The sequence below is a fragment of the Ochotona curzoniae genome, unplaced genomic scaffold, assembly GCF_017591425.1.
Source record: "Ochotona curzoniae isolate NIBS_2020 unplaced genomic scaffold, NIBS_Ocur_1.0 scaffold_3835, whole genome shotgun sequence".
Classification (NCBI taxonomy): domain Eukaryota; kingdom Metazoa; phylum Chordata; class Mammalia; order Lagomorpha; family Ochotonidae; genus Ochotona; species Ochotona curzoniae.
The window spans coordinates 99,743-123,885 of NW_024467114.1; the positions used below are offsets into that span (position 1 = coordinate 99,743).

The 24,143-nt window shown below is 46.5% G+C and overlaps 1 protein-coding gene across 1 annotated transcript in view; it reads right to left on the reverse strand.

The window, feature by feature from the left end:
- LANCL2 (LanC like 2) overlaps window positions 1-12,989 on the reverse strand; it is a 34,551-nt gene extending 21,562 nt beyond the window's left edge. The window contains exons 1-2 of the mRNA XM_040964619.1: window positions 12,743-12,989; window positions 3,864-3,981 (exon numbers count right to left, since the gene is read on the reverse strand). Of these exons, the coding sequence (XP_040820553.1) occupies window positions 3,864-3,981; window positions 12,743-12,943 (319 nt within the window). The 5' untranslated portion in view covers window positions 12,944-12,989. The remainder of the gene's footprint in view (window positions 1-3,863; window positions 3,982-12,742) is intronic.
- Between the last annotated feature and the right edge of the window lie 11,154 nt (window positions 12,990-24,143).

Sequence of the window (24,143 nt, forward strand, 5' to 3'; positions counted from 1 at the left end):
AGGACTTTTTAAAAGAAAGATGTATTTACTTGAAAAGCAGAGTGACAAAGGAGAGAGAGACAGAACTATTGCTGGTTCACTCCCTGAAACAGCTACAACAGCAGAGGCCAGGACAGGTCAAACTCAGTAACCAGGAACTCCATCCGGTTCTCCCAGACGGGTGGCAGGGTTCCAAGGACTAGGCCCATCTGTTGCCTCCCCAGAAACACTGTCAGGAGCTGGAATAGAGGCACAGTAGCCAGTGTGGAGTGGGGGACCCTTCTGGGGGATGGGTACTAGCAACATGGGCTGGAGCTTTCCCTGTGGCATGACAACAGTGGTCCAAAAGATTTTTTTTTTTTAGGATGAGAAAATAAACACCAGCCAGAACGAGCAAAATATCCATTGCAAGGTGGATGCCTAATGATTTTCCATCAATATTCTCATGAGGTTGAGTAGGAAAGCTGTGGCAAAGGACTGTGTCTGAAGAAACTTTCCCCACTGTTTTCTCCCTTCGTTCTGTATAACCTTCTCAAAACACTCCATTATTGTTTTTCAGCCCTTCAGAAAGTCAACAAGCAAGATACCTCAAGCATCCCCTGAAAAGGCTGCTAAGCGCTCTTGTTTTAACTGGGCCACTGCTCCCTGTCAGTAGCCACCGCTTTGACGATGAGATGGTTCTGCTAAAGCCCCATTTCGTCTCCTGCTCCAATTCTGGAAAGCAGTGTTTCAGGATCTTGATCCCACCTGTTCACAGTGGGACCTACAGCTCTGTTCTTGCCTGCAGCTGATGTGGCTCTCACAGAGCAAAAACTCTGCTCCACTTATTTTGTGGTCAAAGCTGGGTAAGCTGAACCATGCTACAACTCTATGGGTTTGGCTGGTCCTCTTTGACAAAGGCACGGACAGGTGAATTTTTCCTTGCACATGCATGTGGATGGCATCTTCAACATGCTTATTTCCTCCTTGAGACCATCTGTGTCCATTTGTAAACTGATCATTGGGACACTAACTCCCACAAACTTTCTGTAAACCATCAAGATGTCACTAAGCTTCTACCCACGTGTCCTCATCAATCAGCAGAATCCATGTTGCTCTGACAGAGGTTATTTTCAAACTGATATCTTATCCTGCTTTTTGAGGTGCCCACATCCCATAGCGCAGACTCTGCTTCAAGTTTCACCTTCACTTGCAATCCAAGTTCTTGCTGAAGAGTGGCCTATGAGGCAGCAGATGATGTTTCAAGCATTTAGCCCTCTCCCCATGTGGGAGATCAGCCAGGGCCCAGCCCTGACTGTCACAGGCATTTGGGGAAGAGAACAGCGGATAGAAATGTCTTTCTGCCTTTTAAATAAAATGAAAATGAATAAATAAAATGACTTAAGTATTGTAAAGTAAGTGACAGACTGCTTTAGGGTGAGCGTGTTGCACTTGCTGGCAGGGACTGTGGCAAACAAGCCTGCCAGGGCAGTGCTAGGCTTTGTGTGGGGCTGGGAGAGGCACAGCCACAGCCCATGGGCGGTTAGGTCCCAGTCCCCTGTGAACCTCAGCCAATGCCTCGGAACCACAATGAGCCCAGCCATTTGGGTTCATTTTCCCTTCCTCTGCTAGACCTGGTAAAGCAGCTTCTTCCAAGGACAGGTGCTGCTCTGCTGTGTCTCACATGGATTCTCTTCCCAGGTAACTTTCCTGTAAGATTCACTGGGAAGGCATATAAGAGCTCCTGGAAACAAAACTCTTTGAGGCATGGTGGGCCGTTTATACCTGGCCTTGCACAGTGGTCTGACTCATTCACACTGCACCTGCTGGCAGCACCTCTGTGATTCTGCTTTAAATTTTCCTGCTACAAACGGCCTACCTGAGGTCCAGTTGACCAACCCAAATTGAAGTTGAATCATTTGTGAATGTTGTCCCATGTAACTGCAACCCCAAAGACAGGGACAATTCCAGACAAAGGAGTGTTTTCTCAAGACAGACACCAGCTGACTTAAAGTCACAGGGAATTCCTTGTGCTCTTAGAAAAAAAGCGACTTCAAATAACTGGGTATCTTTCAATCCATCAGCTTTTCCAACTTTTCCATGTCTCTATTCCCACAGGACAAACACCCTGTTCTGCATCTGCCATGGAAGGAAAGCTGCCCTGAGAGCCACAGTCACAGCCACCTGGGTCTTACCACCACGTGACACAGCCCCGGTATGGATTCTACCTGAAATCCCACAGTGTTACACCTCCCTAGGACGGCAGCAGACAGGTCCAGGTAAGAGACTCAGACTCCCAGCCCAGGGTTCCCAATGGAAGTAGCCTTAGTTTAATGAAGCTCTCAAATGACCTCACACCAGTCTGGGACCTAGCAAGTGAGTTAAAACCTCTTTTCAACAAGCCAACAATTTCAGTAAAAGATGTCTTGGGAGAAAAGGAACTACCATATTTGTGGTATCTTTCCTTATGGTTTGTGTTTTTTACATTTAGCATACACTTCTTTTGCTTGTAAGTGGACTGGCTCCATGTCTTCCTCAGTCTTTAAGTTTGAAATATTTAATTCTAATATATACAGTATTCATAACAGGGAAAAATAATTCAAATACTGCAGCAAAGTCTCCAAATTCACACCTAAACTGTCCTTAGAATGTCATCTGATTTCAGTCTGAGCTCCGAGAACAAGACCTGCTGTTAACCTTTCGTTTTTCTATACATAGTACTCTGACTCCAGGCCCAGTGGCATAATATAAAGACTGGTACAGGGGCTGGTATTGTGGCACAGTACGTTAAGCCACTACCCGTGATGTCTGCATCTCAAACAGGTGCTGGTTTACATCTCAGATGCTCCACTTCCAATCCAGCTCCCTGCTAATGTGCCTGGGAAAACAGCAAAGGATGGCCCAACTACTTTGGGCCCCTGCTACTCATATGGGAGACCCAGAAAAAGCTCCTGATTTCTGACTTCAGCTCGGCCCAACTGTGTCTATTGTAGTCATCAGGGGATGAAAATTTCTCCCTGACTCTCTCCTCTTCTCTCTCTCTAACTGCTTTTCTTCCTTCCTTCCTCCCCTTATTATTATTATTTTTTTGGTAAGGATTTATCTTATTTTTATTGGGGAGGCAGATTTACAGAGAGGAGAGACAGAGAGAAAGATCATCCATTCACTGTTCAAGTGGCTGCAGTGGTCAGAGCTGAGCTAATCTAAAGTCAGAAGCCAGGAGCCTCTTTCAGGTCTCCCACCCAGGTAGAGGCTTTGGGTTGTCCTCTACTGCTTTCTGAGGCCACAAGCAGGGAAGGGAAGTGTAGTAGCCAGGATATGTACTGGTACCCATACGGGATCTCAACACATGCAAGGTGAGTACTTTAGCCACTAGGCTACTGTGCTGGGTCCCTCTTAATTCTACTTTTCAAATAAATGAGTTAATTAAACAAAAAATACTGATGTAGACAAATTAATTCTGAACTTAGGTTTTTCAAGTGATAGCTTGAAACTATGAGCAGCTTACTTGACTGTAATCCAAACAGAAACAACACCCCTTAGCGTAGACAAACGGGCCAAATGATCACAAGCAGCACAGTTAGCAGTCCAAGGACTGACCAGAGAAGCCGCTGAGACTGTCAGACAAAACCCCATAAAACTACAGCAGGAAACTGATCCTTGGGCCAGTCTACTTTTATTGCACATTTTCATGTTAAATCAACATCACACTAAGATATGACACACTACATACTAAAGTTCAACTTTCAGGAGAAAGCATTTAATTAGAAACAAATTTCCAAAGCATCTCATCAGAAATGACACAATTTAAGATTTCACCTAAAGGGGACCAAACTTCACTGTTAAGAGAAATGCTTTCCTAACACAGGTAAACCACATTGGTGGCCGACACCTCACAGGCTCACCTGTCCAACCAGTGTATGCTGAACAGTCATGGGGATCAGCTGTCTTCAAGCCTTCTTCCATTTGCTGTAGAAGATCTTTGATTTTGGTCTGGATTTGTCTTGTGAAATTCTGAATGATCTAAGGATCAAAAGACACAACTTTAAATTGTACAAGAAAAGCATAACGTTGCAGTAAACACTTTAACTGACAGTCTAAGCTCTACAGACAACAAGGGTAGAAGTTCTTTCCCCGATCCCTCTTGGTGCTTCTTCAGGGCCGAATGAGAGAATGCTCGCATGAACTCTAACTCCTCAGTAGGACCATCGGAACTTGCAGGAGCAGTGCTGAGCCTAGCATTTGAGATGCCTGGTCCCACATTGGAGAACCCTGGTTCCATGCCCAACTCTGCCCCTGATGCCGGGTCCTACAGTGCAGACTCAGCAGGTAGCAATTGAGTTCCTGCCACCCATATGGAAGACCTTGACAGAATTCAAGGCTTTGGCAGTGTAGGAATCTGAGGAGTCAACAGTGGATGAAGGCTGTGTCTGTCTGCTTCTCAAATAAAATGTACAAAAAAAGAAAAGAAAAAAGATACAGGGGAATCATTTGCATACTGTATCAGAAATCTAACAAAATAATTTAACAATACAGGGATAGACACAAAATTATTCATATACTTTCATACAAGGGCAACAATGTGGGACACAGTGATTTGAGGAAATCCCAGTGAAAATGTTTTCATACTAGATTAACAAAGAAGACTTTTTTTTCAAGTCCCAAGGCTTCTAGCAGCAAAGCAGAAAGGAGTTCTAACTGCTGCTGCTCTTTTCCAAGAGAAATATGCAGAGTTCTTCAGTGTTAGGCTGCTGTGTGAACGGCCGAGAACTGCACCGATGGCAGCTGCAAAGTTTATCTACCTTCACTTCTGCCTTTGGTTTTGCCTTCATGTACTTTGAGGTTCTATTACTAGGCACAAATTTAAGACTCTTACCTCTTTCTGACAAATTATCGACTTACACAATGGAATTCCCTGTATGGAACTGCAGAGAAAATGCTTTTATGTTTCCGCACTGTGAGGATTTTCACAGCCGCTTTCACTGAACCTCAGGAATTCACCTGCAACCTACAGCTGACAGGCTCCTCTAGCGTGAGGAAACATTCCATTTTTTCAGAATGTGTTTCCAATTAACTTTTTTCTTTAAGACTTATTTTTTTTTTATTGGAAAGTCAGATATACAGAGAGAACAGAGAGGAAGATCTTCTGTCTGCCAATTCACTCCCCAAGCGGATGTAATAGCTGGAGCTGTGCTGATAAGAAGCCAGGAGCCTGAAGTCTCTTCTGGGTCTCCCACGCGAGTGCAGGTTCCCAAGGCTTTGGGCCACCCTCTACTGCTTTCCCAGGCCACAGACAGGAAACTGGATGGGAACTGGGGCCACCGGGATTAAAACTAGCACCCATATGGGATTCCTGCAAGTGCAAGGTGAGGACTTTAGTTGCTAGGCTACCGTGTTGGGCTCCAAATTAACTTTTTGAAGAGCTTCTGCATTTATTTTTAGAAAAATATTTATTTCAAATGCACAGTGACAGAGAGAGGGGAGACATGGAAAGAGATCTGCCTTGTGCTGCGTGACACCCAATGGCCACTGCTCAGGGCTGGGCCAGGTGACAGCCAGCAGTCTGAAGCTCCCTCTGGGTTTTTGGGCAATTATCTGCTGCCTTCCCCGGCACATGAACAGAAAATCCGATCGGAACTGGAGCTCCAACATGGAGTATCATTGGCCCCCAAGACCTCATATTTATTAATATCAAACTATATGATTCTTTGTTTCTACTTCCCTGTAGATTTCCTAATTTTTCATTCACTGAAAGGATATTCTATTTCATTAAGTGTATTTATAAGGGGCCCGGCTCGGTGGCGCAGTGGTGCAGTGGTTAAGGTCCTCACCTTGCATGCCCGGGATCCCATATGGGTGCCGGTTCTATCCCGGCGGCCCCACTTCCCTTCCAGCTCCCTGCCTGTGGCTCGGGAATGCAGTCGAGGACGGCCCAAAGCTTTGGGCCCCTGCACCTGCGTGGGAGACCCGGAAGAGGTTCCTGGCTTCGGATCAGCATAGCATCGGCCGTTGAGCTCTCTTGGGGAGTGAATCATCGGACGGAAGATCTTCCTCTCTGTCTCTCCTCTCTGTATATCCGGCTTTCCAATAAAAAAAATTAATAAAAACAAATCTTTTTTTAAAAAAAGTGTATTTATAAGAGTTACTTTAAAATCCTCAACTTTGTAGGTTCTGGAGAGATTTCATTGTATTTGAATGGCGAGAAGCTACAATCCCGGGAAACAGGAGAGGACAGGTGTGTGGAGACCCAGGACCCTACAGGCCTTGCTAAAGAATCTGATTTAAACATTCAAACTTACAAGGCAGGATTCTCTGATATTTACTAGCCAGCCATGTTAGTCTCTGAGGAGACTGAAAGGAAATAACCTGCTATAGGGTTTTGACAAAGTCATTAACGCAGAACAAACTGACAACTGCCAGGTGGCAAAGGATCTTTATAAGGCCACAGCTCAGACATTTGAAAATGTTAACGAGTGGAATAAGATCCAAGAATATAGACCAAATCTAACCAAAGCTGTGATGAATGTTTTGAGAAAGCGTTCAAATGACATTCTGGAATGGCTGAAGCCAATTATCAAAATGAAGCTCACCTGAACTGTAGTTCCGTCCAGCTTCCTACAAGGATGACTCGGTCACTTGGCTGAACACTCAAACCCAGAATCCCATCAGTCACTGACTGGTATCTGAAGAATCTCCAGAACAAGGCTTCCAAAATCATAAATCCATAGCTTCCACAACCCAACAGCCAAAAAAGCTGATGTCTAAGAGGAATTTCCTATCACTGTAAAAAACCCAGGCACTTTTAAAAAGGATGGCAGAAAGCTTAGACAACACAGGGAAATCAGAAACGGGCGGAGCTTCTCCAATTGCTAATACTGACACTACAGTTCTGTGTTCTCAGTCTCGAAGGCTGCACTGACCCTTTTCCAGAGTAACTGCACTGAGGGGCTTTCTCACCAGACTTGATCATGCAAATCCTGACTGAGAACTTACAACAGTCCTGATTCTCTCCGGCTTGTTCCTCTACCATACATCTTGGTACAACACCTAAATCCTTTAAAATGACAGGAACAAATTACCACCTTAAACATATTAATCAAATGTTGTAGATTATAGACTGTATTTAAAAAACTCATCTATTTGTTGCCTACAGGATACATTTCACCAACAAAGATCAGCAGAAACTACATTTCATAGATTTTTATGTTTTTAGTTTCATTTATTCAAAATATTTTTTCTCATTAAATTCTTCACTGACACATAGATTATACAATAGCATCATTCTCTTCAAGAAGGTTTTTGATTTTCTTTTTTATTTCTTTAGCGACACATTAGTCATTCAGTAGCATGTTGTTTAACTTCATGGTGCTGTAAGTTCCTATTTTTTCTTCCTATTGTTGATTTTGTTTCATGCCTTTTTACTTGGGGGGATTTACAGTGACTGTAGTGGAGACTGACATGTCCAGATGTGAGGATACGGTGCAGCGTGCATCTCTACTTCCGGATCGAGCATGGACTCCCAGTGAAACTGTAGGACGTGTCATGACAATGGGATACTGGACTCTGCCATTGTCCATGCCTGCAATGATGGACTTATGACTGTTTGTGAGGAACTATACTGTTGTAATGATATGGGGGAACTCAGTGGGGGAGGGGATTTGGGGAAAGGGTAGGGGAAATCCCAGGGCCTATAGAGCTGTATCGCAGGATGATGGTAATAATAATAAAAAAGATTATTTAAAAAGTAAAAAAATGAAGTGTTAAACACTTCTAAAAAGGAATCTCTCTTAAAATAGGGGCATGTAGCATGGTCCTAGAAATGAATCTGAAGGAATAAGAAAAAGAACACATTGAAATAAAAACAGCACTAACTCCAATGCAACGGAATTGCTCCAATCTGGATTTAATGCTTTAACTCACTGCAAACTCTGCCCAGCCATTCCTGGTCTCCATAACCTCCAACCCTTCCAACTTCTGCCCCAGACACCGGGAAGACTCATAACTATGCCAATAAAGCATTGACATACCTGCCAAATATATTCCCTAACACCAAGCATTATGAAGGGAACTTGACCAATAATGAATGGTTACGTACAAGAAAGGCTCTTACAATGCTTGAACCCTTCCAGTCTGCAGGAGTTGGTGTTTTCTACAAGACTTGTGAACAACTATCAATATAATTCATAGGAACCTAGTGACACTCAATCCTTGAACTGAAGTGAAGCCTTTAGTCACCAGCCTATGGGGTTTGCCTTTACAGGATGACAGCCACAGACCTGGACTAGAAAGCTGCCAACCACAATGAAAGTTTTACCCAACTGTCCCAAACACTAAAATTATGCTTCAGCCGACTCAAGCTTCCCGGTGTGCACATCCTAGCATACTCTCCAAGCACTCAGGCTTCCAAAGACAACAGCACTGACTTTCATTCAGCTGGCTTCTTCAAAGCCAGGACTAAGGAATCCTTGACATTCTCAACCTCAGAAGTAATGTTGCTAAAAAAAACCAGATTGGATCAAAGGTATTTTGGGCTTTCCTGATTTTGCAAAAAAGACTTTTAAGAATGTTTATGACTAGCTGGATACTGTAGCTATAACTGGTAGTTCAACCCGCATGTGCCCCCACTGGGGCACAACCTGGGCTCCTGGTTTCAGATTGCCAGCTGGGCCTTCACAACCATTTAGGGAATGATCCAGAAGATGGAAGATCGCGATCTCTCTATATATCCTCCTCTCTATCTGTAACTCTTTCGAGTAAAATAAACAAATCTTTAAAAAAGAACCCTCCTAGTCATTCAAAATTAAGATAACTTAAAATTAAGTAAAGGCAATCAATTCATGGATGCTGTGGCCTCTTTTTAAGACACTGCTATGATCCTAGCTTAGCAGCAAGCACTGGGGATATTTATAAGTAAGAACTCAACCATTTTAAAACAATCATGTTGTCAACAAATGAGCAGGGGAGATAAATGAAAATCTTGGTGAGCCCTTGGCACTCATGAGTTAAATGTCAGAGCTCCTGTTGGAGGTTTCAAGCACTGATGTGTGAACCTAAAGCCCCACAACAAATGCAAGGTGAAATTCTGCTGAGGCTGGGGTGGACAACAGCATTTGGTACAACTGGACATCTCAAGGGGTCTGGTTGTTCCCTGACCATCCATGATGAAGCAGGTGAGGAAGGTTGTGGGATGGGATTTATAAATCCACAAGTGCTGGCAATCTGAGATATGCTCATATGCACCTGCACCCCAATTCTCTCATCTCCAGAGGGAGGCAGAGAAGGTAAAGCATTTCCCTAAGCATGTGGAAAGTAATGTTTCTGTACTCCACAGATAATAGAAAGCTGAGAGACTGTCATTCTATCTTATTATATAAAAAATAGTATGTGTAACAATTAGTAGCTACCATTAACTGAACTCCCATACTGGAGTGCTGGTTTAAACTGCCAGGGTTCAGGCCCTGCTTCTCCACTCAGCCCAGCTCCCTTTAGTGCAATTGGGAAGGCAGCAGACAACCCGAGTTCTTGGGACCCTGAAGCCTATGTGGGAGACAATCCCAGGTTTCTGGCTTTGACCTGCAACAGCCCCAAGCTGTTGAGGCCATCTGGGAAGTGACCAGTAGATGGACGATTCTCTCTGTGCCACCTTGCCTTTCCAACAAATAAACCTTAAACTATTAAAGCATTTCAAATGTCTCCAGATTATGCCAATTATACACACCAAGGCAAAGTCTTCCTGACTCTACTTTCTTCATAAAATACTTTAAACTGAGTTCCTCAGAACTTGCAACTTGCGCTGCCTTTCCAGTGCCATCTTCTCCAGTCCTTTCACATTCTATCTCATGATGCAGTGCTATGCTTCCAAGTCTCTGCCATGTCCTTCAAGGACCACCCAAATACATCATCCTCTTTCTTCTCCTGTGCCAGACTGTTACTCCTGACATAGTCTCACTGTAACACACACTGCACAGCTCTGAAGGGCTCACTTCTAGCAAGCCCCCACAGTGTAGCATCACAGCAGAAGCCTCCAGGCAACATCAAGACTCTGTGTAGCCATACAGGCCAGATGTACTCCTTGTCCTGCTCTGATTAACAGAACAGAGAAGGAATGACACCACTGCAGCTTCTACCTTGGTGCTCAAGAATATCTGGTCTTCTGGGAGAGCCAGCAGCTATATCACACGGCACCACACCCAGAGACCTGTGTGGTGAGAACCTGAGGGTAAGGACGGTTGATGACACTGGCCACCACCACAAGAATGAATGTAAAAATGATTCTACTGCCAGTCAGCCTTCCTACAACTGTGGCTGTATGAGACACCCACAGCCACAACCAGGAGCTAAGCTAACTCTCATGCCGTGTGAGACAGCTTGTGCCTGCACGGTGGTGCGAGAGTTTCTACCTGGCAACAGAGACCTGACAAGCATTCCCCAGAGTGCCCTCTCGCCCCAAGGCATCTGGTGTTCCTTAACATTTTGAGCTCCCTTTCCCTCCTATAAGACAATCTCACAGCTCCAGTCTCAGCCTGGTTAACATGAAGTTCCAATCACTCCATGAGGCTCTGCATGCGGCTGCGAGGATGCAGCCGATAAAGCTGATATAGAGCTAGCCAAAGAACTGCATTCCGACATCCGAAGGCTGCAGCTACACACAACCTGGTAGAGCTCAGCACAACTGCCGAGAAGTAGACAGCCTCCAAATCCTGAAGGAACAGAGAGAATGACTGTTAGTAAACAGCTGCAGACACCCTTGCTCAAGTAAAACCACTACCACACTGGTCCACTGCTTTTCATATTTGGACTAACACTGTGAAAGATGTCACAAAAGTCTCCTTCCAGAAGAAGTAGGAGTCAGAGCTTGGAGAGTGGGTCAGAAGACCAGGGCACACACTTACACAGCTCAACTACAACGAGATAAAGTGAGTGACCGAGAGAATACTTAGTAACAAGCTCTCACTGTATTGGTAGATTTTAAGTAGTCTTTATCAACTAACAGTGAGAACTTCGATCAGTCTGGAATATAGGATGACACAATTCAACTCACAAAATCCTCAATTTCATGTCCATTAGAACAAATGATTTTTTAACATTATTCCTAACATTAAAAAAATTTAAACGTAGGGGTAGCACTGTGGTGCATATGCTTAAGCCATTGCCTGTTACATGGCACTCCATATGGGTGCTGGCTGGAGTCCTGCCTACTCCACTTTAAATCCAGGTCCTGTTACTGTGTCTTTATAGAATGCCAGGCTCCAGTTTTGGTCCGGCCTATTCTAGGCTGCTGTGCTTATCTGGGGAGTGAACCAGTGGATGGGGCTCTCTCCCTTTGCCTCTCCCTCTCTGTAACTCTTTCAAATAAATTAGAAATTACATCTGAATATAAAATGGAGATAAACAATTCCAGAACGTTTTGAGACGAGCCAGCGTTTACCTCCTTCTGCGATGCTTAAAGCACTGCTCTAGAGCCTCACATGCCTTCCCTGTTCACCTGGTGGCTAGCACCACCTGGGGCGACTGCCCCAAGTTCATTCATCCATCTTTCACAGGACACTGCCCTGGCCCCTCACTCCAAGGACAGTACAGAGGCAGCAACGAGTAATGAGAATGAATGACGGATATTTAAACATTTGCTAGAGAGAGATCAAATATAACAGACCTATGCATATGAAAATGGTAGAAATTTGGAGGAAAACCAATGAATTCAGAGCAGTACGACTGAAGAGACATTTAATGAAGTCCTACAGACACCAGGGGGTTTGCAGGCAAGTGACCCACTTATCAGATGCACTGATACCCTGCGGGGCAGGAAACCTGCTTTTAACCACGTGGAAGAACCAACAGAACTGAGACACGCTGTTTGCCTAGGGTCACATTTTCCAACCTAAGGCTGTTTCAAAATCCCCTTCTTACTTGGGGCAACTTTTCCCTTTTCAAACACAAAACAGTGCGCAACCCTGGGCACCATCTCAGAGGCCAGCAGGTTGGATCAACAAGCACGCACGCAAGCGCACGCACACCTGGATACCTGGATCCCCATCTGCAAGGCTCTCTTTCCAACCGGGCACTTATCCAGATGCCCCAAACGGGTGCCAGAATCACACAGCTTTGGCCACGGATTATTCTGCACTAAGAGCACTTGAAAAACAACACAACACCGCCCTAACTCGCTCAGCTCCAGGAGTAGCCCCTGCACCTCACGTAATCAAGGAACAGGTTGACCCAAGTGTAGCGGCCGGTTCTCGCCGCCTTCAGCCGCAAGGCAGCAGCCTCTCCCGGCCTCGGGCCACCAGTGAGAGGCAGGTGCCTGGCTTCAGGATACCGCGGGGCCTTCCTTTCGCCATGCCGTGGGATGCCGCAGCTGGGCATCCACTCGGAGAGGCCTGGGGGCTCCCCTGCAGACCCCCTCTGCCAACAACCTCGGCTCTGTGCCTTAACCTCAACATTCCACTGAGGGCAGCACCCGCAAGACGCGGCGCCGCGGCCGCCTGTCTTGACGCCCGGCTTCCCCTCGGACTCCGCTCTCCTCAGCCGCGCTGCACCCACTCCCGGCCGCGGACACCCAGGGCTCACAGCGGGGTGCCCTGCGCCTCAGAGCCCAGGGTGGGGCTAACAAGCCCAGGGTGCGGCACCCGGGCCAGCGCTGCACCCGCGCCACTCTGGACAGCGCCCTGCGTGGGCGCCACGCGCCGCAGCCGGGAGGCCCAACGTCCGCGGGAGCGCAGCCCAACGCCCGTGGCGCGCGCGGACGCGGCCAGGCGACGCCCACAGCCGCCGGGGCCCTGCTCACCTTCCCGTCGGGGTGGAAGGGCAGGCTGGGCTCGTCCGCGGTGGGCGGCGGCCGAGCACAGCCGGTGCCCTCGGCCGCCGCGGAGGCGAGTGCGGCGGCGGCGGGCTCGTAGTCCGCGAAGGGGTTGGGGAACGCCCGCTCCTCCATCTCGGCCTCGCCTCCCAGCTGCAGCTTCAGCCTCTTGGAGACGGTCTCGCCCATCGCGCGCTTCCGGCGCCGGCCGCGGACGGCGCTCGCGCGAGGACAAACCTCTGGCGGGCCCGGCCCCTCCGCAGCCCCGCCGCGCCGGCGCCACGGGCCGCGGCTGCTCTGCGCGCACCGGGCCGCTGCCTGGGCGCGCGCGCGGGGCCTGGCGGCGGGGCCCGTCGCCGGCACGTGGGGGCGCGGCGGGGACGCGCGGGGGCGCGGAGCCCTCTCTGGCCCCGCCGCCCCTCGGGCCTGCGCTGCGTCCTGTGGCGGAAGCGGAGCGGTGTGCGGCCGCCGGGCACAGGAGGAGCCTCCGCGCGGCGCTCCCGCTGCCGCCTCGCCGCCTGCGCTGCCTGTGGCGTGTTGAGGAAAACGCCGGGAAAGGTTTCCGAGCGGTCCGAGCCCTGCCCGGAGCCTCTGGGGGAACGGAGGAAGCCGCTCCCTCCCATTCATCGCCGCGGGGAGGAGGGAGGTCGGAGGAGGAGTCGCAATCTCCCCTCCCCAACCCCGTTTTCCGTGTTATTCTTAGTCCCCCCCCCTTTTATTTTTATTTTTTCAAATTAAGCACACGGAGCAGCGTCAGTCTCCTCTGTTGGGCGTGCTGTGCCCGGTGCTGCAGCAGAGTTTTGGTTAAGTTAGCTTCTCCGCTTCCACTGTTAGATGGCAGTAGGGTCCCACTGGGGTAGGTGTCCTTTCCCCTTTAGGGTCACATTGGAGTTACAATCTGCCCCCCTTTAGGGTCCTGCTGGGGTTACCTTCCACTGCACTGGGGTCCCCGTGGGATTGCTTTAACAGTTTGGGTGAGTTGGCTTTATTGTTACATATTTAGAACGTAAGGATCTCTCACTGTTGAGGGAAATGTGTCAGTGCCGTTTCTTCCAGCTAACAAGCGTTGACAGAGTGCTGGTCGGTACTGGGTTTGAGCAGAGACACAAGTCTCTTCCCTGTGGGGATTCCTAGTGCTGGAGAAAGGCAAGAACCTGGCTTGCCCTGGAAGGCAGTGCGCCTTGCTGTGAGCACAGGCTGACACACCAGAAAGGCCCAAGCATAGAAATGGCTCAGCTGCTGCCTCTGGCTCAAGTGGAAAGGGAGAAGCTGCTTTCTGTAACTGCCCTGTGCAGTTTTGAAGTGCAAATTGTAACATCACCAGCAGAAACACTCCACACAAAACAGAACAATGAAAATAACACACAGAGTTTGTTACTGAGCTCTGCTGGGCTTTGACGTTGATAAATAAGCTACACAGGAATCTGAATTTCTGAGTTTTTCACAAAGAATCCGTTTCTTTTTTTTTTGAGATTTTTTTTTATTATTGCAGAATCTGATATATAGATAGAGGAGGAGAGAGAGAGAGGAAGATCTTCCGTCTGAAGAGTCACTCCCCAAGTGACCGCAATGGCTGGTGCTACACCTATTCGAAGCCAGGAGCCAGGAATTTCCTCCAGGTCTCCCACATGGGTGCAGGGGCCCAAGGCTTTTGGCAGTCCTCGGCTGCTTTCCCAGGTCACAAGCAGAGGGCTGGATGGGAAGCAGGCTGCCAGGATTAGAACCGGCACCCATATGGGATTTCAGGCACATTCAAGGTGAGGACTTTATCCGCCAGGCCACGGCGCTGGGCCCACAAAGATCCATTTCAAATTGTAGTAAATAGGTGCCAGCATTGTGAACTGAGGGCTAAGTGGCTGCCTTCAATCCTGGCTTACCATATAGATACCAGTGGATGTCTGGGCTATTGTACTTGGGATCTAGCTCCCTGCTAAAAGCACCTGAGAAAGCAGTAAAGAAAATGGTCCAGGTGCTTTGCCTTTCTGGGTCCTGGTTTCAGACTGGTCCAGCTGTAGCCATTGCATATGTACACTTTGCTTTCCCTTCATTCCTCTCTCTTCTACCTTCTCTGTCTCTGCCTTTCAATAAATCTTTTAAAATACAACACTTGCTATTTCCCTGCTGTACACTCACTCAGTAGAACTAAGCAAAGGACTAAGATGACCACAGTGAGAGACAGAAGGCTGTTTCCACTGGGAAGCATTCCAATTTGTAGGAAGCATTTTGAAAACATTTAATGTCAGTTTTTTTTATTTCAGAAAAGGAGGGGGACGAGGCATTCTTTCACTGCATCCCTGCAGGGGGAGACGGAGTGCTGTTGCCTCCATGGAATATTTCTACATAGGACTCGAGTTTGCCCAACCCTCCCTGGCCCCAAAACAAAACCCACCATCACCATGGGTGGCTGCAGGTATGGAAGTATTGACTTACTCTGGACCCTCCGGTAGAAGTCAGTTGATGTTTGTGAGTCACTGCAATTTGGAACAGCACAGCTTGCATTACAACGTTGTCCTTGACTGGAAAAGGAAAGATGGGACTGACATACAGGAGATTTTCATCACTTTACACAGCTGTGGTCAGCAGGCCCTGACAGCAAGAAATAATGTGCAGGGCCCATCACAGTATCCTAGAGGCTAAAGTCCTTGCCTTTCACATGCCGGGATCCCATATGGGCGCCGGTTCTAATTCCAGCCACCCCACTTCTCATCCAGCTCTGTGCTTGTGGCCTGGGAAAGCAGTCGAGGATGGCCCAGGACCTTAGGACCCTGCACGCACGTGAGAGACCTAGAGAAGGCTCCAGGCTCCTGGCTTTGGATTGGCATGGCTCCAGCCATTATGGTCGCTTGGTGAGTGAATCAGTGGACAGAGGATCTTCCTCTTTGTCTCTCCTCCTCTCTGTATATCTGACTTTCCAATAAAAATTAAATATTAAAAAAGAAAAAACATGCAGCTTTGCTTTGCTTTCTTTGCAATGAGAAGGAACCAGATCTCAGCAGGGGGAGCAGGTTACGGCTCTGTAACCCTCGAGCCCTGCTGCATTTTCTTCTTGTCAGCCCAATGTACTAAAGCATATTCAGTACCTGTGGAGGAAGGGAGTGAGTGTGGTATCAAAATCACTCCATCTTCTACAAAGTAATTCAGCGGAGCAGCAATGGAGAGCATTATATGTGCTAGATAAATGATTGATGCACAAACACTAGCTCAAAAGATCTTGCTTTGATGACTAACTTCTGAACTAAGATTTACCAATTGTGAGTTTTAATAAAATAGTTCACGATTACAGAGTGAAAATGTATTAGACTGGAAAATTGCAAGGTCAAAACTTCTACATCCAAAGGAGGCTCATTTTCCTGAACTTTGTGCTCTGCTACTATTTCTACTGCTAGAAAGCCCCCACAGAAACGCTGGTCCACCAGAGCTATGGGTGGCACAGTTGGGCACTGAAATGAGGGACATGGGTGCAGATGATGGACGATATCGTGCTGAGCAAATCTCTGCTTCGTAGGACCAGAGAGGGGGGCACCAAATGAGAATGCGGACATCTTGGCCAAAAACTACTGGAACTGAAACTTCATCTGCTTTGTGAGGCTAAAGGCGGCAGGTTACCTTATCCCGTTAGACAAGGTACCTGACTGAGCAGTCTGAGGGTCAGCACGCTCACCATGTCCTCAACCCCACCTGAGGACAACTAACCTACAAGACACTGCTGGACCCATTGACAGGACTCAGGGGTGGCAGTTCGCAGACTGCAGGCAACAAGGGCTGCCACACTCTGTTACACTCTGAAACGGAGACGAGAAGCTGTCTTTCCTTGGAGAATGGGATCGAGATGCACTTTCTTTGGGGGAGTGAGAGGCCAGCATTAGGTGTTTGCAAGAGAAAGTACAGAAATCTGGAGTGGGAGGGACAGAAAAAAATAAACAGAAGGAAGGAACTCCTGCACACTCGAGGGTGAGCCCAGGGTGACTCTGGCCTCCTGACTTTGTATGAGTGCCACTTTTTCTTTCCACCCATTTGTTAGTTCAAGTCATTTTCTTCACATGTATATTGTGAGTGAACCAGTTTAACTCTCAGGGTTTTAAAGCGAACCTCAGAGGTCTGGGTGCTCACTTCATCAGGCTCATCCACCTGGTGATGTGCTCCACGCTCCAGACTGAAAGCTACATCTGCACATGGCCTTTGAAGGTGCCAGAATAGGTGTGATTGCACATTTACCCATAAAAGCCAAGAGCTCAGCATGTATGCGTGTGCATGTGTGCACATATATGATTCTCAGTGTTACAATATACTAGTCCTCCCTGGGGATAGGATAGTAGTCAGTTTAAGTCTTTTGTTCCTTATGATTATTGTCTTTATAAGACAACTGCTACGTTATTCAAGAATAAAGGTGGGCCCGGCGTGGTGGCACAGTGGTTAAGTCCTCACCTTGCATGCCCTGGGATCCCATATGGGCGCCGGTTCTATCCCAGCAGCCCTGCTTCCCTTCCAGCTCCCTGCCTGTGGCCCGGGAAAGCAGTCGAGGACGAGGACGGCCCAAAGCTTTGGGACCCTGCCCCCGTGTGGGAGACCCGGAAGAGGCTCCTGGCTTCGGATTGGCATAGTATCGGCCGTTGCGCTCACTTGGGGAGTGAATCATCGGATGGAAGATCTTCCTCTCTGTCTCTCCTCTCTGTATATCCGGCTTTCCAATAAAAAAATAATAAAAATAAATCTTTTTTTTTAAAAAAAAAAGAATAAAGGTAAATGCTCCTTAATTGAAATGCAATTAATGATCCTGGATTGATTACAGTAATTTATACAAACTGTGTCTATGACTTCATCCTAAAATATACATATGTTATGGCCCTGCAGAGAAAGTGGGAAGACAGAAATGGTGAGAAGGCTGGCAGGCAGGAGCCAGATACTGGGAAGACCCTGCTACCCCACCGTTCCTGGGGCAGGATGAAGTGTCGGGTGCGGAGGGTTTACTGGCTACCCCCTTTACCCTAGGCAGCACTCCCTTTTAGGCTTAGTCTGAGATGCGATGTGTCAGAGTTGGTACCAAGTAGTGAGAGTTTCCTTGATTCTCCTTGATCCTGGGAACAAAGATGCCCTTGTGTTTGTTCTATGTTTAAAATAACAAGATCTGCCCCTACTCTGGGTTGCTTATCTTGGAAAGATTTCCTCTTCATCCAACTCGTGTTATGTATGAAGTTCAGAGGAAGATGACAGTAGGAAATATTTTATTTGTGCTCTGATTTTCTTGGCTCAGACTTCATATGTGACCCAGAACAGATGTCTAGCTGGCCTGTGGCCAGTGGCTTCAGAGCTAAGCATCTGGGACCTGCCTTCATTCAGGTGACTGTTGTTGAGTGTTGATTTTCCCAAGACAGTCTTGCATGCTAGGACTCTTAGCAACTGTTTTTAGGTTATATATTCAAGCAACTTGGAGTTTCATATGGAACCATCTTCCTTTATTGGTTTAAGAAAAGGACAGCACAGATGAGATAAGTGGGCTTTCCCCCCTTATAACAAACTGATAATTAGAGTACTCCCAAGATAATCCTGCAAAGGAAGAGGAGATAGAGCAGAGTGTGGAGGTTTGGATTCAGCTGCAAATAGAAGATTCTGGGGAAAAAAATAAAACTGCATCTGAAGTGGTATTTTGCCTAGTAGTTGAGTTGTCCATATTCCATAGCAGAGTGCTTGTTTTTAATCCCTGGCTCCAGCTCCAGATTTGAGCTTTCCGTCGGTGTAGACCCTGGGAGGCCATGGGGGATGGCTCAAGTGGCTAGGTTCCTTCCACCCACATAGGAGATCTGGGTGGAGTTCCCCATTTCCAGCATTGGCTGATTCCATCCTGAGTCTCTGTGGCCATCGGGTAGGGGAACTAGAGGGTGGGAATTCTCTTTCTCCCTTTGCCCCTCAAATAAATAAACATAATTTTAAAATTTTAAAATATTACATGTGTAACTAAGCCTGAACAGAATTTTCCTGCCATTATTCCCAAAATAATATAGTGTAACTCACATAGCATTTATACTGTGTTGGGTATTGTAAGTAATGTAGGGATGACTAGGTTACATACAAATGTCACAGTCTTTTATATATGTAACTTGGAATCCTAGAAGATCCTGGACCGGCTCCTGTGGACATGGAAGAAAAACTGTCGCTGTCGACTGATTTCAGGCTCTACACTGGCTGCCGATGCTGTTGGGAACCAGAGCTTTCTTCATGCTGTGTTATACTGAGTCATGTCTGTTGCCCTGATTCATGTCTTGTACAGGATCCATCTTCCGCTAGGAGGAGAATACTGGCCTTAGCAGAACGCCAGGGTCTGGGTCCTGTGATGGGGTTTCCATACTATGAATGCTCCGACTGGAGCCCAGCTGGACTGCTGCACACAGGATGCACCAGGATAGCCACACTGCCCTGAGAACAGTTCATGGCCCATATTCCAAAGAACAGCTTTCATGTTGGCTAGCATGCTAGCAGAGTCACCTGTGTCCTCCCAGTGTGGTTTCCTTGGCTTGCCAAGTGCAGAGCAGACTGTTTATGACTGGCCATACCTGCTGCCACTGTCTTGCTCTGCTGAGAGGCTATAGTCCATGTGGGCTGACCAAAGACATTCATGCAATGATATGGAAGGTACCTGCGATGCTGGGGTCCATGCAGTGGGTATGGATGACACGAAGGTGTGAAGAGAACAGCTTCCCTGCTCTGCAGGGCCGGGGAGCTTCCAGCTGTTAGGCAAAGCCCGGTGGAAGTCTCTCTGACCACCATGACGCTGTTTCACCCCCTGGTTGCATGGACACTCAAGCACCCCATTAAGAATTCTGTAATCTATTGAGGCATTGTTATTTGCCCCTGTGAGACAGTTTTTGCAAATGAAGTGAGCTTGAGAGTTAATGTCACTGATAATGTCTTGATGAGTGGGCCTTTGACAATTTACACATAGGAGCACAATTAAGCCCATGCCATTTCTGGACACCTTATTGTGTGCCTACCCACTGCCCTGAAATCAGGCCCAGACATGCAGCACACCCTCTGGGAAAGAGCTTAATAAATATCCTAAATATTAAAGCAAGTGATGGAAGTGAGAGCTGAAACTGCTATAGCAATAAATATAGTTATTGTTATCTCAAAGGCTAGCCTGTCTTTGTAATTTTTTTGGAGCATAGAAAAATGTAATTGTTTTAGCTGCTTTTATAATTTTAGCTAGAGGAATTAAGCATGCTTTATTATAGAAAAATGCTTTTGATTATTGTCATTGTTTGTGGGGTTGTAGAGTCTATAGTTGTAGAGGGATTTTATATTTGAAATTTCTGTTTTAGATTTTAGGGTTTTTTTCCCCTTATAACCTATTTTTCCATTAAATAATGGGTAAATTGTAGAAATAGAAAGGTGGTAGGAATGTATTACTGATTAGCAGGTAATCGCATGTGCCTTGGCCTTGGAATCCTGGCTGTTGCTCCATGGCTGCTGTTGAAGAATAAATAATGGCTTGCTTTGAAGAATATGAATACAGTATTTTGCAGAATTATCTTTAGGGGTACCTGCTTAGCCTTGAAGTGCAGACGGAGTGACCAAATGTCTGTACATGCCCCCTTAATCTTGAAGTAAAAATAGAATAATTAGTTGTTTGTGTAGAAGCTTGTGAGGTGTCTGAGAAAATAAAAAGGACAGCTTTTTCTTGAGCTGGTGTGAGAACGCACCAAGTGTCAGTGTCTGTGTCTTTCTTTATCGCTGACTCCACACACCCTTCCCGAGCTCCGAACTCGGCTGGAGCTGGACTCCGGCACTGCAAGGTGCAAACACTAGGGCTATCCGAACTGCAAGCTGAAATGCATTTTTAAGGAACCACTGCAGTACGGTTGGCGTAAAATCAGGATGTCATTCTTGTACCCCATGCAACCAGTGATGAAGCAGCTGGCAAAAGGTGGAGTGGCTGGAGAAACATTAGGATGTCTGTCTTGACTGCACTGAGGAGTGAAGTGAAAAGTGAAGGAAGTGGCAGGGAGGCAGCTATCTCCTCACGACCAGGTGGTACACATAAGCCTGTGTCAACTGGTGCTCTCAGATTCAGCACGCCCACTCTCAGGCTGACAGCAGGCAGAGCACATCACCTCTACCAAACTCAGTGATGCCACATGGCTGCCCCTGCCATCCATCTGGCCCTCAGAATGCACCATGGTCAGCTTGGCTCCAGCCCCGCAGCCGTCTTTTTAGGTGCTTAGACCACTAATCTTTCCCACTTCCTTCCACTCTCCTCACACTGCTATGAAAGCATTTTTAAAACTCCCAACATCTTTAACAATTAATGTTTCTCAATTTAGGCTTAAATAATTATAAAGGAAGGCATTTCCTACATTGCATGAATATTAACAATATGTCCCATGGGTTCTAATCCACAAGCCACATCAGAATGTTGCTCCTTTTCTAGTTATGTAACATTTTAAACATTTGCAATTGTAATTAAAGAATGCAGTCAGTATGATAACAACCCTTTGCTATTTGTTGATATTTTCTTTCTGACTTTGCCAACAGCTAGTTTTCTTAAACTTTTGTGTAAAGAATGAATTTTTCAGGCACATTCATAGAATGAAAAGTAGATTAATGATTGCTAGGAGACACCGAAAATGGTCTTTAATTGGTATGGAAATTCTTTTTGGACATAAAAATGTTCTAGAATTACACAATGACAATGATTTGCATAACTTTGTGAATATACTCAAAACCAATAAATTATATGCTTTTAAAAGCATAAATTTTGTGGTGAATTATCTTTCAGTTGAGATAATTTCATCCAATTATTGATGACAGTGTATTAATTATATTTCTGATTTTCTATCTTTATCTATTCTTGTTTTGTCAATGTATAAAAGACATTTAAACTGATTAATGACATGCTATAAAAATCTAATGAATGCTCATGAATTAGCTCATTGTTTTGAAAAGGGAGCATGCCTATTTTTCCTTATGTCCATGTCCTGTTGTTAACTAGGTGGTAGAGGAGGGAAGTTTCTTTCTGTCCTTCAGATAACTAATGAAGAAAAAACTGCCAAACTGGACTATTACCTTCTAGCTGGGTGAATCAATGCGATGCCAGGGGTTTATTTGAAAGCAGCATGAAAGAGGAGAAAGCGGGTGATGAGATAGGACTGACCATGAACTCATAATTATTTGAGTGATAGATAACTAAGGGTTCACTGTACTAGTCTCTCTTCCCTATGTAAGTTTAAACATTTCAAGAATACCTACTTGGGCCCGGCGGTGTGACCTAGCGGCTAAAGTCCTCGCCTTGAACGCCCCGGGATCCCATATGGGCGCCGGTTCTAATCCCGGCAGCTCCACTTTCCAACCAGCTCCCTGCTTGTGGCCTGGGAAAGCAGTTGAGGACAGCCCAAAGCTTTGGGATCCTGCCCCCGTGTGGGAGACCCGGAAGAGGTTCCAGGTTCCCAGCTTTGGATCAGCGCAGCACCCTTGCGGCTCACTTGGGGAGTGAATCATTGGACGGAAGATCTTCCTCTCTGTCTCTCCTCCTCTCTGTATATCTGACTTTGTAATAAAAATAAATAAAATCTTTTTTAAAAAAAGATTACCTACTTAAAAATAAAAAATGATAACATCTGTTAGGAATCTGACATATGCACTCAGTTTTTCCATCATAAAGAATGTTTACCACTCCTCTTTGTGTTATCAATAGGCTTAGCTGAGTGGGGCAGGCAACTGCGTCTGTGCTTATCCAGACATTTCATGATTAAAGATGACAACTGTGAATTGTACTTGCTCTGGTGCTCATGCTGGGGTCTGGATCAGGGATTGGTGGGGGCTAATCTCTGGGGGCCCTGCCTGTGTCTGCTCGTCATGGAGGCAGCCAATCTGCTTTCTGTGTTGCTGTTTCATTTCTTTATGGGGTCGAGCTCTGAAAGACACCTTTTTGCATGCACTTAAACTTTTTGCTGAAGTTCAGCCAATTTCTAAGCTTTGAAAGACCAATGGCTGGGATTGGATCAACAGCTTAATATCGATGGTTTGTAGGAGAGTGAATGCATTAAAAGGGTACTGCTTGGGCCTAGCACAGTAACCTAGTGACTAAAGTCCTCACCTTGCACATGCTGCGATCCCATATGAACACTGCTTCGTATCCCAAATGCTCCATTTCTCATCCAGCTCCATGCTTCTGGCTTCAGAAAGCAGTAGAGGATGGCCCAAGTCATTGAGACCCTGCACACGCGTGGGAGACCCAGAAGAAGCTTCTGGTTCCTGGCTTCAGATCGATTTAGCTCTTGTCATTGCAGGCACTTGGTGAGTAAACCGGTGGATAAATGATTCTTCTCTCTCTCTCCTTCTCCCTTTAAATCTGCCTTCACAATAAAAATAAATAAATCTTTAAAAGGGTGTACTGTTTTCTCCCTGTCTGCCTCCCCTTCTCTCCTTCAACTGTTTTTACATTTCTCCAAAGCCCTCACAGTGGTCTACATTACGTTTCATCATGACACATAAATGTCGAGAAGACATCATGGGTCGTAGATCCACTTCTGCCTCGATTGCCACTAGCTCCTGATACCATACCAGGTCTGCGCCACATTTAACCTGTCTTTCAGGACACTGGGGATTCTGAACAATAACTCCTTATGATCTGCTAGCATCTATCCTCAGGGGTCAGAAGGGACACAGGGCTGTATAGGCAGTGAAGGGTTGGGCTTTTTCATAAAATAACCATCACCATGGACACTGGCAACCTTAACGCAGAGAATCCCACAGGAGTCATGGGTCTGGAACAAGTTAGGGCAGCTCCCTGGATTCTGAAGTTTTGTCTCAAAGTTCTTGCCCAGGCTGCTGCTTTCTGGTAACAGAAAGTTCTGCTGATCTGAGGCTTGGCCTCTAGGCTGCACACTTATTTCCCATCACCACAATGGCCAGCCACAGCTGCTCAACAGATACTAGGCTTAATACTAATGATATCAAAGGATCTAATGATATTAAAGGCCATTAAAAGTAACTAAAGGTTTCCCTAAAGAGAAAGTCCAGATTCTGACAGCATTACAGCGGGACTCTTTCTTCTTTTCTTTTCTTTTTTCTCTTTCCTTCCTTCCTTCCTTCCTTCCTTCCTTCCTTCCTTCCTTCCTTCCTTCCTTCCTTCCTTCCTTCCTTCCTTCCTTCCTTCCTTCCTTCCTTCTTTATTTCTCTTTTTTTCTGTGCTTTGTTTTTGAGAACATCAGAGCTACAGAAAGAGGGAGGGGGAGAGAGAGAGAAAGAATCTTCTATCTGCTGGTTTACTCCCAAGTGGCCTCAATGGCCAGGAGCCAGGAGCTGCTTCTGCATGTGGGTGCGGGGCCCAGGTATTTGGGCCATTCTCCGCTGCTTTCCCAGGAAAGCAGCAGCAAACTGGATCAGAAGTACAGCA